The sequence below is a fragment of the Pelophylax lessonae genome, assembly GCF_965119305.1.
Source record: "Pelophylax lessonae genome assembly, chromosome: 4".
Lineage (NCBI taxonomy): Eukaryota > Metazoa > Chordata > Amphibia > Anura > Ranidae > Pelophylax > Pelophylax lessonae.
In genome coordinates, this window is record NC_138771.1 from 467,867,819 (window position 1) to 467,888,877 (window position 21,059).

Consider the following 21,059-nt stretch of genomic DNA (forward strand, 5'->3'; position numbering starts at 1 on the left):
ATCGCTTAATCGGATGAAAACCTCAAAAAAAGTTTGCTGTATAACTTAGATATTATGTTGAGTAAAAAAAAAAAAAAAATCAGATTTTGACTGTAAAATCCATTTCTCTGATGTTCATTGGCTGACACACAGCTCCTGATTCTTTTTAAGCATTGGGTTATACTGCCCCCTACAGGAGTAGGACACTAGGCAAAAAAAAGCTTGACTACACCTATGGGCAGTCCCAGGGGGTACACACCCACTGTCAGCTATAGGCACTCCGTTTTGTTACAAGCAGTGTCAGAAGAAAGCCAACTCCACAGAGGGGTGGGTGCTGTGTCCGTCAATGAACATCAGAGAAATGGATTTTACGGCAAGTCAAAAATCCCAATTACTCTTTCGTTCATTGACGGACACAGCTCCTGATTCTTCTTAACCATTGGGATGTCCCAAAGCAGTGTTAAACATGAGGTGTGGGAAAACAGCAGAAAAAAATTCCCAAGGCTAACCATAGCCAACGAGGTAACATGGAGCTCAACTACAACAACTGGAGCTCAGCTGAAAAAAAAAAAACCACCCTCAAAGAGGACCAGGTCCTCTAAACAGCAGCCTGCAAAACCTTGCGGCCAAAAGAAGCAGCCGCAGATGAAAACACATCCATCTTCTAAAACGTTTTAAAAGAGTGCACAGACGACCAGGTTGCCCCCTTACAAACCTGCATCACTGATGCCTGATGACAGAAGGCACTAAGAGTCCTAGTAAGAGTGTGCCTTAACAGGGAAAGGAGGAACTTGACCCTTACCTGAATAGGCCTGAATCACTGTCTGTCAGATCCACCTGGAAATGGTCACACCAGAAGCGGCCAACCCTTTTCGAGGTCCAACCGTGAGTACAAATAGTGAGTCAAACTTCCTAAAAGACTTCATAGATGCCAGGTACACCCTGAATGCCCGAACCACATCCAGGGAATGCAGAGCAATTTCCTTAGGATGTTTAGGCATGGGACATAGGGAAGGCAACACAATGTCTTCATTCAAATGGAAATCATAGACGACCTTTGGAATGAACAACACACAGGGGCGAATAACTACCTTAGCTCTACAACCAACAGGTAAGGTGAACGACAAGACAGCTCAGACACCCTGCTCGCAGAAGTAATAGCCACCAAAAAGGCCACCTTCTGGGACAACATAAGCAGGGGAACCTCCTGATATTTGCGAATGGAGATTCCTGGATAATTGACAACACCAGTTTGAGGACCCACAGCGGTTGCGGAGACCGCACAGGAGGAACGAAGTGTCGAGCTTCCGGGATAAAGGACGTTGAAAGAAAACCACCAAGGCCGAATGGTACTCAAGCCCAGGCGCTGCTCTGGCATCCGTGGTGACAACTGCCCAGTACAGGGGGAGAAGGATTTCCCTGTCGAAAGGCTGGAGAACTAAGCCACCTCTAGAGACTGTAGATTCCTGTCCCATTTCACCAGAATCTCTTTTTGCAGAGAACTTGTGTCAAACTGTGCAAACAGAACCACCTCGAAGGTAGACACCATCAGGCCCAGCACCCGCATGCAAGCCCAGGGGTATGACCGTCTGCTAGACAACAGAAGCTGAATTGCCTCCTGCAATTTATGGAGTTTTTCCAGGGGGAAGCAACATGCTGGCTGAGGCTGAATCCACCCAGATAGTCCAGTTTTGTGGACAGAACCAGAGCAGACTTCTGAAGGTACAGAATCCAACGAACTCCCTCAGAGATTGGCAAGTAATCTCCAAGGTGTCCATCAGGGCAGTCAGACACACTGCTCGCAGAAGAAGATCGTCCAGGTATCCAAGTCTCGCAAGCCCCCACTGACGCAACAATGCTAGCACCGGTGAAGGTAGGAGTCGATGTCGATAGAAGCGAGAAAATCCTCCAGATGTAGGGACGCCACTACCGTGCGGTTGGCCTCCATTTGTAACTTCTGTACCCGCATAAGGCAGCTTAGCACCTTGAGGTCCAGAATTGGACCTACCTTGCCTTACCTTCCAGGGAACTGTAAACAAGTTTGAGTAAAGCCCCTGAAAACATTTGAATCTGGAACCGGGACAATTAGGCCATGAAGTAACAAGTCTTACACTGCCCCAAAGCGACCCCGTAAGCGATCTGGGGACAAGTGCAGGTTGAAAGGTAAGAACCTTTCCGGAGGAAAAGACCGAAAGTATATCTTGTAGCCGGACTGAATTAACTTTGTGGACCCACTTGACCTGTACCAGAGTTCCACAGATCCGGAAATCAGCAAAGACCTCCCCCCAACCCAGAGCGCCCCTTCATGCAGAGAAAGCCTTGCCCGCAGGAAGACCAGTTCCTCTTGGAACCTCCGGAGGAGCCCCTTAAGGACTTTTATCCCTTGAGGGGAAAAAAAAGGCCTCGTATGAGCCAAGAAGAATGGCCAAGGAAGCTCCAAATAGGCGATCCCCCACAAAGGAGAGATCAGATAAGGCCTGGTCCGCTGACAAGCATTGTCAGCCAGATAAGACGCCAAAGGACTAATGCTGATACAGACAGTTTAAAATCAAAGGAGCCGCATCCGAAGAGGCATCACAGATAAACTGTAACCCCTGGATGAACTGATCCGTCAGCTCTCCGCAAAGCCAGGGGAAAGCCGTTCCTCCTCCAGGTCCCGGCGTAAAAGTTTAGCTTACTCGTCAGAGTTTGCGACACCAGGGCAATAGTAAATACTGGCCTAAGCCAAACCAGCCATAGTGAAACATATGGCGGCCAGAGCCTCCGCTCTATCAACCCGATCTCTAAAGGCCAAGGACTTCTCAACCGAAAGTAAGGTAGCTTTATTTAACCTGGAAACCAGCGAGTCCACTACAGGTGGGACCATCCACTTTTTAGGCAGGGAATCCTTTTAAGGATACAGCATAGCAAAACGCTTAGGGTGCGTTTTGGACAACCACACTGTTATGTGACAATGTTGTCAAAGTAAGCGGGAAAGGGGAATTCCTCCTGCCAGAGTGAAGGACTTGTGGTGCCAAAAGGGGCCGGCGCCTCCGACGCAGCATCTCCGCTATGTTTAAAATTTCAAGCTCTGACACAATCAGTGCATCCACCATCACCTTTTTATGCACAGCTAGAGCAGCAGAGGAAACATCCTCACTGTCTGAGCACTTAGGGTGCGTGGACGCAGACCCAGTAGGGTGACTCATGCCCGCAACGGCCGAAACCGATTCAGGATCTGATGGACAGATGAGGCAGGGGAGGGCGGTGGACACTATATACTAAGGTCACCCGGAAAAAACATAAATCAGGGGAGGGCCAGCCTGCGATCTCGCAAGGGGGCCGCCGACCCAGGGTCCACGAATGGACCACCTATTAGACCCCGCAAAAAATAAGGGGGGTCGCCCTCCGAGCCCCTCCATAGAGTCCAGCAATGCTAAAAGGGGTTGGAGCCTCCACAATAATGGCAGCATGGTTGCCACCAAAAATTAAACTGCCCCCACAGCGTCACCCCTCTAAGGGAGGTGCCAAGCTGGCCATATGGCCTAGTAGGCCACAAGCCGCGGCCTCAATTTTGGTGGAGGCCCAGTCGCAAGTGCACTCATCCCAGCCAGGCTCAATGAGGCCGTGCCGCGGGATGTGGGTGGCTGTTAGCCAGGAGGAACACTGCGACTCAGGCCGAGACCAGAGCGTATGCGCCCTCGCGAGACATTTAACTCGCTGGGCAGCCCCCGTCCAGTAAGGCTATGTCGCGGCCGACCTAGCACGGAGCTGATGCCTGCACGCGCTCACTGGCCAGACTGGAGAAACCCTCTGGATCTAGATTATGCAGTCCGTTGCCCAGTCCGGCAGTTGATAGTAGATTCTCCCAGGAACAAAATAACAAAGAAAAAATAAAAGGAAAATCAATTGCCAGGACCAGAGATCCCAGCAAGGAACTAGGTCCTTACTCCTGACTAGGCAGAAAAAGTGCCTATAGCTGAGTGTGGGTGTATACCCCCTGGGACTGTCCATAGGCGTAGTCAAGCTTTTTCCTGCCTAGTGCCCTGCTCCTGTAGTAAAACCCAATGGTTAAGAAGAATCAGGAGCTGTGTCCGTCAATGAACGATAGGGAAAATATAATTTAATTCTTGACATTTATATGCAGTGGTAAATATAAATACCAGCTATATGGTTAGGGAACAAAATATCCAATACACTCTGAGAATAACAGAAGCGATCTACATACTAACAAAGGTTCAATATGGTACATATCATAAGACAGAGCATAATTTTTATTTAAAGAAAAAATAAATAAAACAAAAAAGACCTTGCAGAATTTGACAGGATTGTATTATAATATTATGCATGACAGACTCCCTTGTCATAGGCAGGTAGCCAGATAGATACATGCTACCTGTACCTGCTGTCACTTATGCTGGCAAAACACAAACAAACTTTTCCATCAAAATTTTCATTTAAGAATGTTGGTTCAATTTTCCAATCATTAGTGGGGTCAAACCAATGTTCATTTTTTTACCACAGTGACGGGAAAATTCAAAGGAGCAGAAAAAAAAAAACTTTTCTTGAATCAAACAAATTATCTGACAGTGTATGAGGTTTTTGTTCGGAAAAATGTAGGATTTAGGAAATATTTTAAAATTTAATGTAAAGAGCAAGCACAAAGTTCGAACGACATTCGCCCATTCATTAAATGTACAAAGGCTTTTCATATGAATATTCATACAAATATTCTCGTCCAAAAATCAATATATGTATTGCCAGCATAAGACAATTGGTAGCAGCAGCAAGATTTTTGTATCACCTGTCATAATGGGGAAAAAAAAAAAAAAAAAAAATTTCCCTTTAGAGTACAAAAACAGTAGACAATCACTATAAAGGGGTTAATTTATACTGTAAAACCGTGAAAGTAATAATATATCCTTTAACACATTATATATATATATATATATATATATATATATATATATATATATATATAGTAAAAACATTTCCCAGATGTAGGATATACAGGGTATTTTAACTGGGAGTCAGACATGAAGCTATATGAAGGGTGGAGGGGGAATATAAATATTTTATATTAAAGTAATACTAAAGGTTGAGACATTTTTTTGAATGGATATAATCATTTTAAACATGGGTGTCCAACCTTTTGGCTTCTCTGGGCCACAATGAGTGTGGAGAAATTTTTTCGGGCCGCATATAGAATATATACTATAGTTAAGGTATACAAGTAATAAAATGCCGCCGCGCCCTTTCCGCGCCACCGCAGGTTGGACATGCCTGATTTTAAATATAATGCACAATACTGGTAAACGTTTACTTTAAATATAATTGTAATGCCTTATATTACCTCCAGTCTATCAGCCTACAGCTTATCTGGGTTCAGATGCTGATCTTACCTGCACAGAACCCTTAAAATGATTGTAGACTTGTTTTTTTTCCCCTTTTAAAAAACACATTGGTCATACTTACTTGCTTTGTGCAATGGCTTTGTACAGAGCATCCCTGATTATCCTCTTCTGGGATCCCCCCCGCCAGTGCTTCTAACTCCTCCTGTCTTCAAAGTGCCCCAATAGCAAGCCGCAAAGTATAGTATAGAAAGCCCCTACAGTAAGGTAAAAAATCTACATGGATAGATTCCATGTAGATGGATGGATCTATCATACATGGACAGTCTACTGAGCTGTATTGTGTGCTGAACTGTAATTTTCTGATACATAAACAAATAATGCATTCTGTATGCAGGCTAACTAACCGATTATGGAAATAGTTGACAACTATTTTCATAATCGATTATGCAGATTAGTTGTTTCAGCCTTAATTGAGTGAGAGACATTTTAATTAACTGGATAAATTAACAGCATGACTATTCGCTGGTTAGATAGCTAAATTCAGTTGGTTTACAATAAGAAATAAACCCCGATACCTAGTAGAGGTTATTAATTAGCTACTGGGTCTTATAATCATTTTAGGTATAAAAAATGCATTAGGTTTTTCTTTTTGGGGATGTCTTATTTGTCCCATGTCTTCTCTCCCCCTCTCCCTCCCTGTCGGCTCAGGGGTCAGCATCTCTGTATTCCTCTAATATTCCTGTAATAAACTCTAGATAAAGTCCTTGGCAAATCATTTAATCCGCTCTGTAAATGGATTATATAATGTCCAATGTGTGTCTTTACGTAATGTAGAAAATACTTTATTTAGAGCATCGCTGGGCGCTCGCATGCCCTGCCGGAGCTCTTCTTTCCCGCTCCGAGCACTGCCGAGGGAAATGACGAGATTCACCCTGATGTCAGCCCTGCTCCGAGCACTGCAGGGGGAGGGCCGTTGATATCAGCTGGGAGGAGGAGGAGATCTCCGGGGGATCACATGAGTGCCCAGCGGCGCTGTAAATAAGGTATTTTCTACAATCATGTTACATTAAGACACACACTGGACATTATATAATACTTTTACAGCACAGATTACATGATTTTACAAGGATTTTAACTAGGGCTTATTTTTGGGGTAGGGCTTATATTGCAGCCATCCTAGAAAACTGTGATAGGTCTTATTTTTAGGGTAGATCCTTTTTTTCGAGAAACACGGTCAATAGGAAAATTGGATTTTTCCTTTACCTGTAAAATCAAGTTCCTTGAGAACATCACGGGACACACAGCATCTTCATATCCATCACCATAGGGGTTGGCTGACACATTCAGGTTACTGGGCGCTGGAACAAAAAGAAAGGCAGTCCCCTCCTAGGCATAATTCCTCCCCATTAGGCAAGGCTTCAATTTTTTTGAAGCAAGCTATGCACAACAAGAAGGAATAGGGGTGAAATTTTTGTGTCCTGTGATATACTCCAAGAAAGAGATCTAACAGGTAAACTAAAAATCTCATTCTATTTATTGTAAAATATGGGACACAGAGCATCTTAAAATCCATGAAAATAGGGACGTCCCAAACCACGGAAGATGTTGGGAAGATAACAAGCCAACAGACCCCAAACCATCAAACCAGAATATGTTGGTACTTCATGCTGCAGACTGCAAAACACGACCAAAGACCGAGAAGCCGCTTCACAAATCTGACTTACAGGAGCTTAATGACGAATAGCCCAGGAGGCATCAACAATCCTAATAGAATGAGTCGTTGCTGAAAAAGATGGAACTTTTCCTTTTAAACCATAGGCTTGAGAAATAAGCAGTCAAAAAAGTTTTAAAAAACTAGTAGAGAAAAGGTTCTCCTCATTGCAGCATCTGCATATGGGGAGCCGTTTAGCAGTACCTATTGGTCTATTGATGACCGGGAACCCTAGGCAACCACATGAAGCTGGATACAGAAAAAAAAAATAAGATGGTATAAAGCCATCTCAGAAAGGTTGCATAAATTAGGGCTCACAAGGGGTTACTGTGCACAACTCAATTTTATTGGTGGTGATAGCTGTAATAGTGAATAGTAAAAATCACAAAAATACACATAAAAACTAGTGTGTTATTGACAAATGCAACCTTGTAACCTTGACTACACACGCCCCTGTCCCACCCACTCCATATGTCCAAGAAGGCCTAATATTTAGGTTTAGGGAGTGACCCGTCACAAATGGACTTAATGTCACTGCTACCTGCTCTGAAAATAAGTGCCTGGCATGCCTTATTCGAATATGAATGACAATATCATGTGAAATCCTATGGAATTTCCTAATTCAAAAGCTGTTAGCTATAAGGCATGACTGCTGTGTGGCCACAATCCATGAATTCCTGGGAAGGTGCTGAACTAATAGTCCAGTACGGTAAACCGTAAGATGTATAATACTGCATGAAATTGGTATTCTATTTCATAGCACATCCAGGAAACAGAGATCACTCTTAATTGGTAGAAATCAACAGTCCACTCCACCATGGATAGTCTCACACAAAATCCAGAATGTGGAATGAGGAATATTGTGGCAGCTGGCCAATTAAGTGTCACATACAGTTGAGAATGTCCTGACCTCGGGTATAAACAATGGGTGACTGGGAGATAGAGCAAGTACAGACTGGATGTCAAATGGTGTAAGTACTTAAGGGCACATAGTCCGGGCTCTCAGAGTGGTCTGTAGATTGAGGCTATCCATATCTTTATCTGTATCTTTAGCTATCCATAGGCTTTATACCATCTCATTTTTATTATCTTGAGAAATAAGCAGACAGATCCATCAAGAAATGGTAGCTTTGGAAGCTGTGTGACACTTCTTTGGATACTCCGAAAGCACAGAGGGACTCTGACTGCCAAATAGCAGCGGTCTATTTCAGGTAACCTAAAAGCATGTTAGCAAGGTGTAAGGATCCTTTATCAGTATCAGGGGCTTAGGACAGAAGGACGGCAACACAATGTCCTGGGTGAGATGGAACGAAGAAACCATCTGAGGCAGAGAACAGCTGAGGCAGAAAACCACTTTGCCTCAAACACCAGGAATTATTTCTTACAGGAAACAGCAGCTAATTCTGAAACTCTGAGACATGCAAAATAATGGTAGCCAGAAAAATAACCTTTCGAATCAGGACTAAAGGAAAATCCCAGATGGGATCAAAAGAGGATTTCTACAAAAACAAAAGTGCCAAGTTGAGGTCTCACTGAGTCTATTGAGTCTTAACTGGCGGAACAATGCTTGTAACACCTTATACAAAGGGCTACACCAAGGAATGTGAAGCAATTGGTCTGCGAAAAAAAGACCACTAATGCCAAAATGTAACTTCCGTGAACTCAATGCCAAACCCTGATCCATTCCAGACCGGAAAAAAAAACAGAATTTGGTCAACCACATACTTGCGAGGGTAAAAACCCCAAGCTTTAAACCAGGCAAAATTAGACTTTCAAGTTTTGTTTTAAATCTTCCTGAGGTAGAAGTGACTGAACAAGACACATACCTGTTCCTTATAAACCTGGCTTTAAAAGCCTTCTGTTAAAGCCAGCATCTGTAAGTATAGAAGTTCGGAACTTGTAAATGTAGATAGGATCAGTCTAGAAAAGTCCAGGGGCCATCCGTCAACATGCTTACAATGTCAGAGTACCAAGTTCGCCTGTGCCAGACTTAAGGCAATCAAAATCACCATAGTTTCTTCCACTCAATAACTGCAAAGCAGACAATGTAAAAGCTTTAACGGCGGGGAAGCCTAGATTTGGGAGAACTGGTACCATGGGGTCACCAGAGCATCCACCGCGAACGCATGAGGATTCCTGGTCTTTGAGACAAACCTGCCCAGCTTTGCATTGAACCTGGACACCAGAAGAATCAAATTCGGGGTCCCCCTTTGTTGGCAGAGCTCCTTGAACATCTCTGAAGAGTCCACTCTCCTGGAAAAAGCTGTTGACCGGTAAGAAAATCCTACTGGCAATTTTCCATGCCTGGAATGTGATCAGTAGACAATGTGGGAACATGGCATCCCACCCAAGACAGTATGAGGTCCACTCCCTCCTGGGCTGCCCAACTTCTGCTGCCTCCTTGATGATATGATATATGTACGCCACTCCCATGGTGTTGCCTGAATGAACCTTCACAGGGAGTTTCTCCAGCAGCACTGACCAATAGAGCAGGCCAAGACAAATTGCTCTCAGTTACAAGATTATGATGGGGCAACAACCTCTCCTGCAAAGACCAAGTCCCCCAGACTGAAAGATGGTGCAGAATCAGGCTGGCATCTGTTGTCGGAGCTTCCCGGACAGAGGGAAAAACTATTTTTTCACATTTTCAGCATCTGTGAAGAGATCCACCAATCCAGAGACAACCTTGTGCTCGGGCTGACATTGGGGAATCCAACCACTGTGTCCTCCTGTCCCCATGCCACAAAGACATTCCAACAGAGGAGTCTGGAATGAAACTGGGCAAAATGAACCGCATTAAAGGAAACTACCATCTTTCCAAAAAACCTTATGCAAAAAGGAATCAAGGGATTTGTCAGCATTTTGCGCAGGTCCACCAGAGCGATATCCAGGATCAGGCTCAGATATTCTAACCCCTGGGCTGGGATCAAGGCAGACTTCTGAAGATTCAGAACCCATCTAAAGCTCTCCAGAGTGTGCTCTATGCGAGACATCTTGGTCTCTAAAATTGGAGCTCAGTGTTCCTTCAGAAATAAGTCAAAGTACTCTATAACAGGCATGCCTCGGGAACATAACAGCCTGAGAACCAGAACCAGGACCTTGATCAACATTCTGGGAGCCATGGACAGACCAAACGACAGGGCCACAAACTGGACCTGGCATTCCTCCACTGCAAGCTGCAGAAACCTTTTAGGGACATGAAAAATGGAATGCGTTAAGTAAGCATCTTTGACATCCACTGATCCCCCTGCTGGAGAAAGGCCAGAACTGACTGCCCTAATTCCATTCAGGACTTTTGCACCCAAAGAAACAAACATGTTATACTCACCTGCTCTGTGCAGTTGGTTTTGCGCAGAGCCGCCCAGATCCTCCTCTACTCAGGTCCCTCGTGGCTGCTCCCAGCCCCTCCCTCCCATTGAGTGCCCCCACAGCAAGCAGCTTGCTATGGGTGCACCCGAGCTGAGCTGCAGCTCCGTATGTCCATTAAGGCCGTTCAGCCCTGCCCCCTAGCTCTCCTGATCGCTGACTGATTGACAGACAGCCAATCAGGAGAGCGAGTCCCGGACAACCAAGGGATTTGTGGAAATCGCTGGAGAGAGATGGGGCTCAAGTATTAGGGGGTGCTGGGGAGGCTGCTACACCCAGAATGTTTTTTATTCTAATGCATTAAGATAAAATGCCTTCTGACTTTACAATTCCTTTAAGTTCTGAGCTTCCTGGTCTATTAAGAGGTCCTCAGCTTGGTAAATTTGTGCAGTGAAAAGACTTACTCACATTTCTATGGTGAAAAAAGATCAGCACATGAACACTAAAAACCTGAATACAGGTTATATAAAAGTTTACATAAATGCTAAATCTTTTCCCTTACCCAGAGAAGAGTGGAAAAGGGTTAGATCCTCTGTCAAGTTTGGATGCTGTCTTTGACCCCTGTTGGGGTAATTCTCCCTTAAAATACACTTTACTAAAAAAACAAAAATGTTTTTGTTTCACATGCGTTGCCCTTCCATGTGCTCTTTGCTATCTTTGCTATGAAGGCCAGTTATAGGTGGGGGCACGGGCCATTTGCTTGCTATGAAACAAACACTTGATAGTGCTCTATAGGAAATGACTAATAGACCCATGTCAATAGTCAAGACTGACTTAAAACAAACCTTCACCCTATGCTATAAGCTGCTACTATACATCCACCCCCAAAACTGGTTGGGGTAAATGTGTTTTCTCCAGGATTCTGTTCTGCACTTCCCACTTGCTTGCCTAGATGAATGTCACACATTACAGGAGGCTCCGGGACAATCTGCACATGCGGTGGAACTGTCTACCACACGCCGCATACGTTGCCATGCATTGCTGGGCCAGCTTACAGAACCAAAGGGAGACAGTCAACTTTCTGGTGACATCACATAAGAGCATAGCAACGCAGGACTTGCAATGCTGAGAGAGCGCAGGGTTACAGCAGTACAGGTGAAAGGGCAAAAAAATAAAATAAAATAATAACGGGAAGGGTTTAAGTTAATTGTTAAAACCTGAAGTACAAGCTGCCTGATGTCTATTGTTCAACAATTTTTAAAGTTCCTTGATGAAAAAGACACTACATAAGACATCTGGTTATATTAACTGTACCTGAAGAGAAGTGAGTATGCTGCTGGATATTATGATCAGAAGCCAGAAATCCATGTGGAAGAACTGACAGATCATATAGGCCATATAGGAAGGGAAAACCAAGAGGAACAAACATAGGCTAACAGCCCGAAAATGCTTCCATAGACTCCTGTGGGAAAAGTAAAAAAAAAAAATTATAAATCAGTGCTTAGGTCTACCTGGTGGCCAGACAAAGCATCAGACAACACTCACTTGTCTCGCGAAGCACCCAGAGCAAGGACAATGGGGTCAGCTATCTCCAGCATTGACTGCAAAATTGAAGCCACTACAATAAACAAAATGATGCTGAGCAGGAAAGCTCGATGGACCACTTGTAACTCAATCAGCCCCGTCTGCACAGCAAGGATTAGCAATGTCACCCCTTCTGTCATTCCCCTGCAAAGAGAAGAGAGAAAAATATTTAATGTTCTTAACACCAACTGAGGAAGTATACAAACAGTGCAGCGCTTAAGGTGACAATTATTAATGAAAAAATAGGAGTGATAAAATAACTTAATTTGTAACTTCAACTAAGGAGATAGAAGCAATCAAAAAATAGTCCAGATAAAAAACAGGATCCAAAATGGGTATTCAAGTTGTCCACAGTAGTTCTAATCAATGTGAAAAAATAAAGTTTAAAATCGCCAGTGTCCCTGTAAGCTTGTGCACCAAAGAAAACGCATACCTAAGTCGTGCCCGCAAATGTAAAGGGGATTTAAATCCCACATGTGAGGTATTGTCGCGATCGTGAGAGTGAGATCAAGATATCTAGTAAAAGATCTCCTCTATAACTCTAAACTGGTAACTGTTAAAATGTTTTAAAGCGTCTCCCATGGGGATTTTAAAGTACCGTAGTTTGTCGCCATTCCACGAGTGTGGGCAATTTTAAACTGTAACATGTTGGGTATCTTTCACAATATACAAAAAAAAATTGGGCTAACTTTACAGTTTCGTTTTTTTTAATTCAGTGAAGTGAATTTTTTCCCCAAAAAAATTGCGTTTGAAAAATCGCTGCACGAATACCGCATGACAAAAAATATTTCAACAACCGCCATTCTATTCTTCAAAGTCTTTGCAAAAAAAAAAAATTATATATATATATATATATATATATATATATATATATATATATATATATATATATATATATATATGTACATATTATATGTATAGATTATTATACATGTATATGTATATATTATGTAAAATGTTTGGGGGGTTCCGAGCAATTTTCTAGCAAGAAATACGGATTTTAACTTGTAAACAACTTGTGTCAGAAATAGGCTTGGTCCCTAAGTTTTTAACCTGTTAAAAGACCAGATCAATGGCTACAGAGATCTCATGGAACACAAACCTAGTACACGGATTGGCCACAGATCAAAACTACACAACTTCCAGCTGACACAAAATCTAGGTATTTTCATTTTAGAATGGAAAAAAAAAAGTAGATTCTGTGGCACAAATGAGCATAGTTTGTGGTTAAGATTTAAACAGAAGTGCGGGAATTAAACAAAAAAAAAAAAAAAATTCATACTACTCACCTAGGTGGATGCAGCATCTGTTCCCCACTGCCTCTAAGACCGAAAACTCAGCAGACTTTAGCCAGCTGTCAGCTGAAAACAGGTCGCAAGAGTGCAGAGCTAAGTGCACTCCTGTGACCCACAGGAGAAGTAGGACCAAAAGAGCTTTGGCAGTACATCTCCTTTAAAACCCGATTCACTCAAACTTAAGAAAAGTACAGACCTGACAGTTAAAGAGTCAAAAAAAAAAGCTCACAGCTTTCACTGCAGCTGTACACTTGTTTTTAGGAATAATCAGCCGGCTGAGCTTCTTGCTGTAGAAGTGATTTGGACAGACGTAAAGTCACCTCTTCTACAAAGCCTTGAAGTGCAAGTACATTTTTAAACTAAAAAGCTGGTTTCTCTTGGTTAATAAGGTCTTGACTTCACTCACTTCAAAGGTAGGCACTACACACACACACACACACACACACACACACATCCGTAGGAACACAGCTGTCACCGGCAGTAGTAAACAGTCACTGACAGTGACCGTTTACTAAGTGATCGGCTGTGAATCCATTCACAGCCGATCACAAAATGTAAACAAAGAGCAGTAACTGACTCTTACTAGCTCTTCTCCCCTCAGTGTGAGGGGAGAAGAGCTAGAAACAGTGAGTTACTGCTCTGTACACATGTCAAATGTAAAATCACAGAAATAAATGTACCCACACAGTCCTCAGCCCCCCCCCCCCCCCCAATGTCACCTGTCACCCAACAGTCACCTCATCAGTGCCCAGAAATTGACACCCATAACGTTCACATGTGAGCACAGCGATCGCGGGCAGAATCACCGTGATTCTGCCCGCGATCCGGAAATCATTGCAAATCGCGGGACGCCTGTGCGTTGCCTGTGATTTGCAATAGCACCCCAAACGCTGTGCAATGTTGCTGCGATTTCCGCCTGCCGAATTGCGGTAACATCGCGCAAACAACGCATGGCGCCCAAAAAAGGTACAAGAGTTTCTTTGGGGCGTCATGCGTTGTTTGCGCGATGTTACCGCGATTCGGCAGGCGGAAATCGCAGCAACATCGCACAGCGTTTGGGGTGCTATTGCAAATCACGGGCAACGCACAGGCGCCCCGCGATTTGCAATGATTTCTGGATCGCGGGCAGAATCACAGTGATTCTGCCCGCGACCGCTACGCTCACATGTGAACGTAGCCTAAAGTTCACCGGTCACCAGAGACTGCCATCAGTACCGCCGTGCACCATCGCCCGTCACCCATCAGTGACCATCGCCCGTCACCTGTCACCCCATCAATCACCGTCACCTGTCACCCCATCAGTCATCGTCACCTGTCACCCCATCAGTCATCGTCACCTGTCACCCCATCAGTCATCGTCATCTGTCACCCTATCAATCATCGTCACTTGTCACCCCATCAGTGATCGTCACTTGTCACCCCATCAATCATCGTCACGTCACCCCGTCAGTGATTGTCATCTGTCACCCCATCAATCATCGTCACTTGTCACCTCATCAATCATCGTCACCTGTCACCTCATCAGTCATCGTCACCTGTCACCCCATCAGTCATCGTCACCTGTCACCCCATCAGTCATCGTCACCTGTCACCCCATCAGTAATCGTCACCTGTCACCCCATCGGTCATCGTCACCTGTCACCCCATCGGTCATCGTCACCTGTCACCCCATCGGTCATCGTCACCTGTCACCCCATCGGTCATCGTCACCTGTTTGCCATATGCATGCAATCACTTACTGACCACCTAACGACTATATGCGTCGGCCATTAAAAGCTAAATACTGGGGTTATGGCAGCAGATAGCCCCCATAACCCCCGAATTTTTTGAAACGGCGGGCGGTCGGCTTTCAGATAAGGGTGGTCCCAGTGGCGGATTCGCAGCGGAATTACCCTTACGGTGCAGGGGGAAGAGGTGCCCTAAGTTTTTAACCTGTTAAAAGACCAGATCAATGGCTACAGAGATCTCATGGAACACAAACCTAGTACACGGATTGGCCACAGATCAAAACTACACAACTTCCAGCTGACACAAAATCTAGGTATTTTCATTTTAGAATGGAAAAAAAAAGTAGATTCTGTGGCACAAATGAGCATAGTTTGTGGTTAAGATTTAAACAGAAGTGCGGGAATTAAACAAAAAAAAAAAAAAAATTCATACTACTCACCTAGGTGGATGCAGCATCTGTTCCCCACTGCCTCTAAGACCGAAAACTCAGCAGACTTTAGCCAGCTGTCAGCTGAAAACAGGTCGCAAGAGTGCAGAGCTAAGTGCACTCCTGTGACCCACAGGAGAAGTAGGACCAAAAGAGCTTTGGCAGTACATCTCCTTTAAAACCCGATTCACTCAAACTTAAGAAAAGTACAGACCTGACAGTTAAAGAGTCAAAAAAAAAAGCTCACAGCTTTCACTGCAGCTGTACACTTGTTTTTAGGAATAATCAGCCGGCTGAGCTTCTTGCTGTAGAAGTGATTTGGACAGACGTAAAGTCACCTCTTCTACAAAGCCTTGAAGTGCAAGTACATTTTTAAACTAAAAAGCTGGTTTCTCTTGGTTAATAAGGTCTTGACTTCACTCACTTCAAAGGTAGGCACTGCACACACACACACACACATCTTCATCCATGTCCAGTAAAACTTCCCTTACTGGCCACAGAGGTACTCGCAGGTGGGTGCGCCTAATTCTAGTCAGGATCGCCACGCTCTTAATAATAAGAGAAACTGGTCTAGGATGGCACATAGAGGAGGAATGTTAAAGTAAATGGAAGAAATGGACACTTGTGGTATTCTGGAGTCCATCCTTGCATATAGAATTTGACATTTCAAAGATTTTCTGGTTCTCCAAAATATAAAACCCTTGACAACACCCTCACCTGTTCATAGCGGGGTCATTCATGAAAGCGCGGTATCCTTGCAGATAGAACTTGCAGAGGGTCAGCACTCCTAGAGCCACAAAGGACACAGTGAAGACCAAACCCAGGAGAGAGTAAGGAGTGCTACAGCACTCTGCAATGCTGCAGAAAACAAAGAACAAAAATTATAAAAAAAAAAAAAACTAGAAAAATATTACCTTTATTCCATTTTCATATAATTAAAATAAATAAATCTGCCCAATACTTATAATGAAGAAAAAAAAAGATGAAATCACATGTGCCTGTGTTAGATTTTCTGCTTTAGAAAAAACCTGTGATGACAGAAATATGTTGCCATTGCTGATCTGTCTTTAAAGTGGAACTTTAGTTAGAAAATGAAGTCCTGCTAGATCACTTTAGACTGGCCCATTTTGCAGGTATTGCTATGTAAAACATTAAAAATAAGCGTCTATATGGTTTAAAATCTAGTAATACACTGTTTCACCCTGCTCTGCACATGCTCTCCAATTTAGGCACTGCTGAGTTTGTAGAGGCCATTCTGCTGACAGCCTTAACCGCTTGCCGCCCGCCGTCATATGACGGCGGAGCGGAGCGACCATTATCCTGGGCCGCCGTCATATGACGGCGGCACTTTAAGCAGGGCAGGCGCGCGATCGCGTGCGCGCTGCCCTGCCGGTGTCGGGGTGTCCCCAGGACACCCCCCGTCACCGGCAGGGGGGAAACAGCCAATGGGCGTGGCTGTTTCCCACGTGATCGGCTGTGTTTCAATGACACAGCCGATCCCAATGAAGGCGCCCACAAGATGACCGCGCATGCGCGATCGGGAGCGCGCAGCGCGGTCAGGTCGGGGGCACTGTGTTCCGTAGGAACACAGCTGTCACCGGCAGTAGTAAACAGTCACTGACAGTGACCGTTTACTAAGTGATCGGCTGTGAATCCATTCACAGCCGATCACAAAATGTAAACAAAGAGCAGTAACTGACTCTTACTAGCTCTTCTCCCCTCAGTGTGAGGGGAGAAGAGCTAGAAACAGTGAGTTACTGCTCTGTACACATGTCAAATGTAAAATCACAGAAATAAATGTCCCCACACAGTCCTCAGCCCCCCCCCCCCCCAATGTCACCTGTCACCCAACAGTCACCTCATCAGTGCCCAGAAATTGACACCCATAACGTTCACATGTGAGCGCAAATCATTGCAAATCGCGGGACGCCTGTGCGTTGCCTGTGATTTGCAATAGCACCCCAAACGCTGTGCAATGTTGCTGCGATTTCCGCCTGCCGAATTGCGGTAACATCGCGCAAACAACGCATGGCGCCCAAAAAAGGTACAAGAGTTTCTTTGGGGCGTCATGCGTTGTTTGCGCGATGTTACCGCGATTCGGCAGGCGGAAATCGCAGCAACATCGCACAGCGTTTGGGGTGCTATTGCAAATCACGGGCAACGCACAGGCGCCCCGCGATTTGCAATGATTTCTGGATCGCGGGCAGAATCACAGTGATTCTGCCCGCGACCGCTACGCTCACATGTGAACGTAGCCTAAAGTTCACCGGTCACCAGAGACTGCCATCAGTACCGCCGTGCACCATCGCCCGTCACCCATCAGTGACCATCGCCCGTCACCTGTCACCCCATCAATCACCGTCACCTGTCACCCCATCAGTCATCGTCACCTGTCACCCCATCAGTCATCGTCACCTGTCACCCCATCAGTCATCGTCATCTGTCACCCTATCAATCATCGTCACTTGTCACCCCATCAGTGATCGTCACTTGTCACCCCATCAGTGATCGTCACTTGTCACCCCATCAATCGTCACGTCACCCCGTCAGTGATTGTCATCTGTCACCCCATCAATCATCGTCACTTGTCACCTCATCAATCATCGTCACCTGTCACCTCATCAATCATCGTCACCTGTCACCTCATCAATCATCGTCACCTGTCACCCCATCAGTCATCGTCACCTGTCACCCCATCAGTCATCGTCACCTGTCACCCCATCAGTCATCGTCACCTGTCATCCCATCGGTCATCGTCACCTGTCACCCAATCGGTCATCGTCACCTGTCACCCCATCGGTCATCGTCACCTGTCACCCCATCGGTCATCGTCACCTGTCACCCCATCGGTCATCGTCACCTGTCACCCCATCGGTCATCGTCACCTGTTTGCCATATGCATGCAATCACTTACTGACCACCTAACGACTATATGCGTCGGCCATTAAAAGCTAAATACTGGGGTTATGGCAGCAGATAGCCCCCATAACCCCCGAATTTTTTGAAACGGCGGGCGGTCGGCTTTCAGATAAGGGTGGTCCCAGTGGCGGATTCGCAGCGGAATTACCCTTACGGTGCAGGGGGAAGAGGTGCCCCCCCCCCTGCCGCATCCCAGACGTTTTCCCAGCTTACCGGACCCACCGGCAGCGGGGAAAACTATCCGGTCCCGGATCCTCAGAGACAGGAAGTCGAGTGAGGGCAAGATGGCCCTCACTCGACTCTATGGTCTTGGAGGACCGGAGCTACGTCAAAAGACGTTGCCTAGCAACCGGTTTAAAGAGACGCTTTTTTTTTTTCTTTTTCTTTTTTAGTGTAGTTGTGAGGTGTGAGGTCTTTTTGACCCCAGATCTCACAATAAAGAGGACCTGTCATGCCTATTTCTATTACAAGGGATGTTTACATTCCTTGTAATAGGAATAAAAATGATCAAAACATTTTTTTTTAAACTGTGTAAAAATAAAAAAATAATAAATAAAATAAATAGGAAAAAAAAAAAATTAAAGCGCCCTGTCCCCGTTAGCTCGCGCGCAGAAGCAAACGCATTCGCAAGTCCCGCCCACATATGTAAACGGTGTTCAAACCATACATGTGAGGTATCGCCGCGATCGTTAGAGCGAGAGCAATAATTTGAGCCCTAGACCTCCTCTGTAACTCTAAGCTAGTAACCTGCAGAAATTTTTAAAATGTTGCCTATGGGGATTTTTAAGTACCAATGTTTGGCGCCATTCTGTGAGCATGCGCAATTTTGAAGCATGACATGTTGGGTATCTAATTACTCGGCGTAACATTATCTTTCACATTATGGAAAAAAATTGGGCTAAATTTACTGTTTTCTTATTTTTTAGTTCAAAAAAGTGAATTTTTTTCAAAAAAAATCGCATTTGGAAGACTGCTGCGCAAATATGGTTTGATAAAAAATATTGCAACGATCTCCATTTTATTCTCTAGGGTCTCTGCTAAAAAAAAAAATATAATGTTTGGGGGTTCCAAGTAGTTTTCTAGCAAAAAAAATGATTTTAGCTTGTAAACACCAAGTGTCAAAAATAGGCCCAGTCTTAAAGTAGATAAATGGACAACTTTGTGTAAAGCGCTACTTGGATGTTAGGCCTATGTATGTGGCCAGGCTGTGAAAAAGTGTTACACATGTGGTATCGGCATACTCAGGAGGAATAGCAGAATGTATTTTGGGGTGCAATTTTTGCTATGTACATGCTATGTGTTAGAAATATTGCATAAATGGACAGCTTTGTGTAAAAAAAAATGTGTTTTCATTTTCTTTCCACATTTTCCAAAAACTTGTGGAAAAAAAATGGATTTTTGTAAGAACTTACCGTAAAATCCTTTTCTCTTAAGCTCATTGACAGACGTAGTCTTCTTGATTCTCAAGAGCTGGGTTATGTTGTCTCCGCAGGAGTAGGACTAGGCAGAATGACAAAACGTTCTGGCTCCACCCTAGGGGGCAGTCCCTGAGGGTATATCCTCCCTCTCTCTGCTACAGGGAATCAGTTCTGTTTAAAGCAGTACAGAGAATTTAACCCAACCCAACTCAATGATAGAGGGGCGGGTACTACGTCTGTCAATGAGCTTAAGAGAAAAGGATTTTACGGTAAGTTCTTACAAAAATCCATTTTTCTCTATCGCTCATTGACAGACGTAGTCTTCTTGATTCTCAAGAGCTGGGACATCCAGAAGCAGTGCCACAAAATGAGGGGTGGGATTGACAAAATCAAATCCAATCTAGAAGGCCCAACCGGTGCCAAACTAGAAGTTTTAAAGGCTCATTATAAACAAAGAATGAGACTAAAGAAAAATTTTCCAACGGAAAAAACCCTCGAGGTAGACCACTGGTCTCCTCAAATTGCGGCCTGCAAAACCTTGCGGCCAAACGAGGCATCAGACGATGCCATTACATCAACTTTATAATGTTTAGAGAAGGTATGCACCGACGACCAGGTAGCCGCCTTGCACACCTGGACCACTGACGCCTGATGGCGAAAGGCCCATGACGCACTAAGTGCCCGAGTGGAGTGCGCCTTAACAGGGAACGGGGGCTCCCGACCCTTAATAGAATAAGCCTGTACTACCGTCTGTCTGATCCATCTGGAAATGGTCGCGGCAGATGCAGGCAACCCCTTTTTGGGTCCATCTGGGATCACAAAAAGTGAATCCGTCTTGCGAAAGTTGCGTCGTTTTCAAGTATACCCTGATCGCCCGGACCACATCCAAGGAGTGCAAAGCAAATTCCCGAGGATGACTGGGCATAGGACACAGGGAAGGTAATACAATTTCTTCATTCAGATGAAATTCTGAAACCACTTTTGGTAGGAAGGATGGATTCGGACGAAGAACCACCTTATCTCTATGAACCACCAGATATGGTGAACGACAAGATAATGCGGCCAGTTCTGACACCCTGCGTGCAGAAGTAATAGCCACCAAGAAGGCCACCTTCTGGGACAACGTGGGTAGAGGAATCTCCCTAATATCTTCAAAGGGAGGTTTCTGAAGAACCGACAACACTAAATTAAGATCCCAGGGGGGTAACGGCGCGTGCACTGGCGGAGCCAGATGTCGCACCCCCTGGATGAAATTCCGCACCAAGGAATGAGTAGCCAAAGGCTTCTGAAAGAAGATGGCTAATGCTGAGACCTGACCCTTGATAGTACTCAAGGCCAGTTTCTGCTCAACCCCTTGTT

General features: G+C 44.8%; 1 protein-coding gene across 2 annotated transcripts in view; it reads right to left on the reverse strand.

The window, feature by feature from the left end:
* Positions 1–21,059, reverse strand: part of RNF145 (ring finger protein 145) — a 196,085-nt gene that overhangs the window by 47,383 nt on the left and 127,643 nt on the right. For both annotated transcript variants that reach the window (XM_082253143.1, XM_082253144.1), the window contains exons 7-9: positions 16,081–16,221; positions 11,875–12,057; positions 11,644–11,791 (exon numbers count right to left, since the gene is read on the reverse strand). In XM_082253143.1, coding sequence (XP_082109269.1) covers positions 11,644–11,791; positions 11,875–12,057; positions 16,081–16,221 — 472 coding nt within the window. The remainder of the gene's footprint in view (positions 1–11,643; positions 11,792–11,874; positions 12,058–16,080; positions 16,222–21,059) is intronic.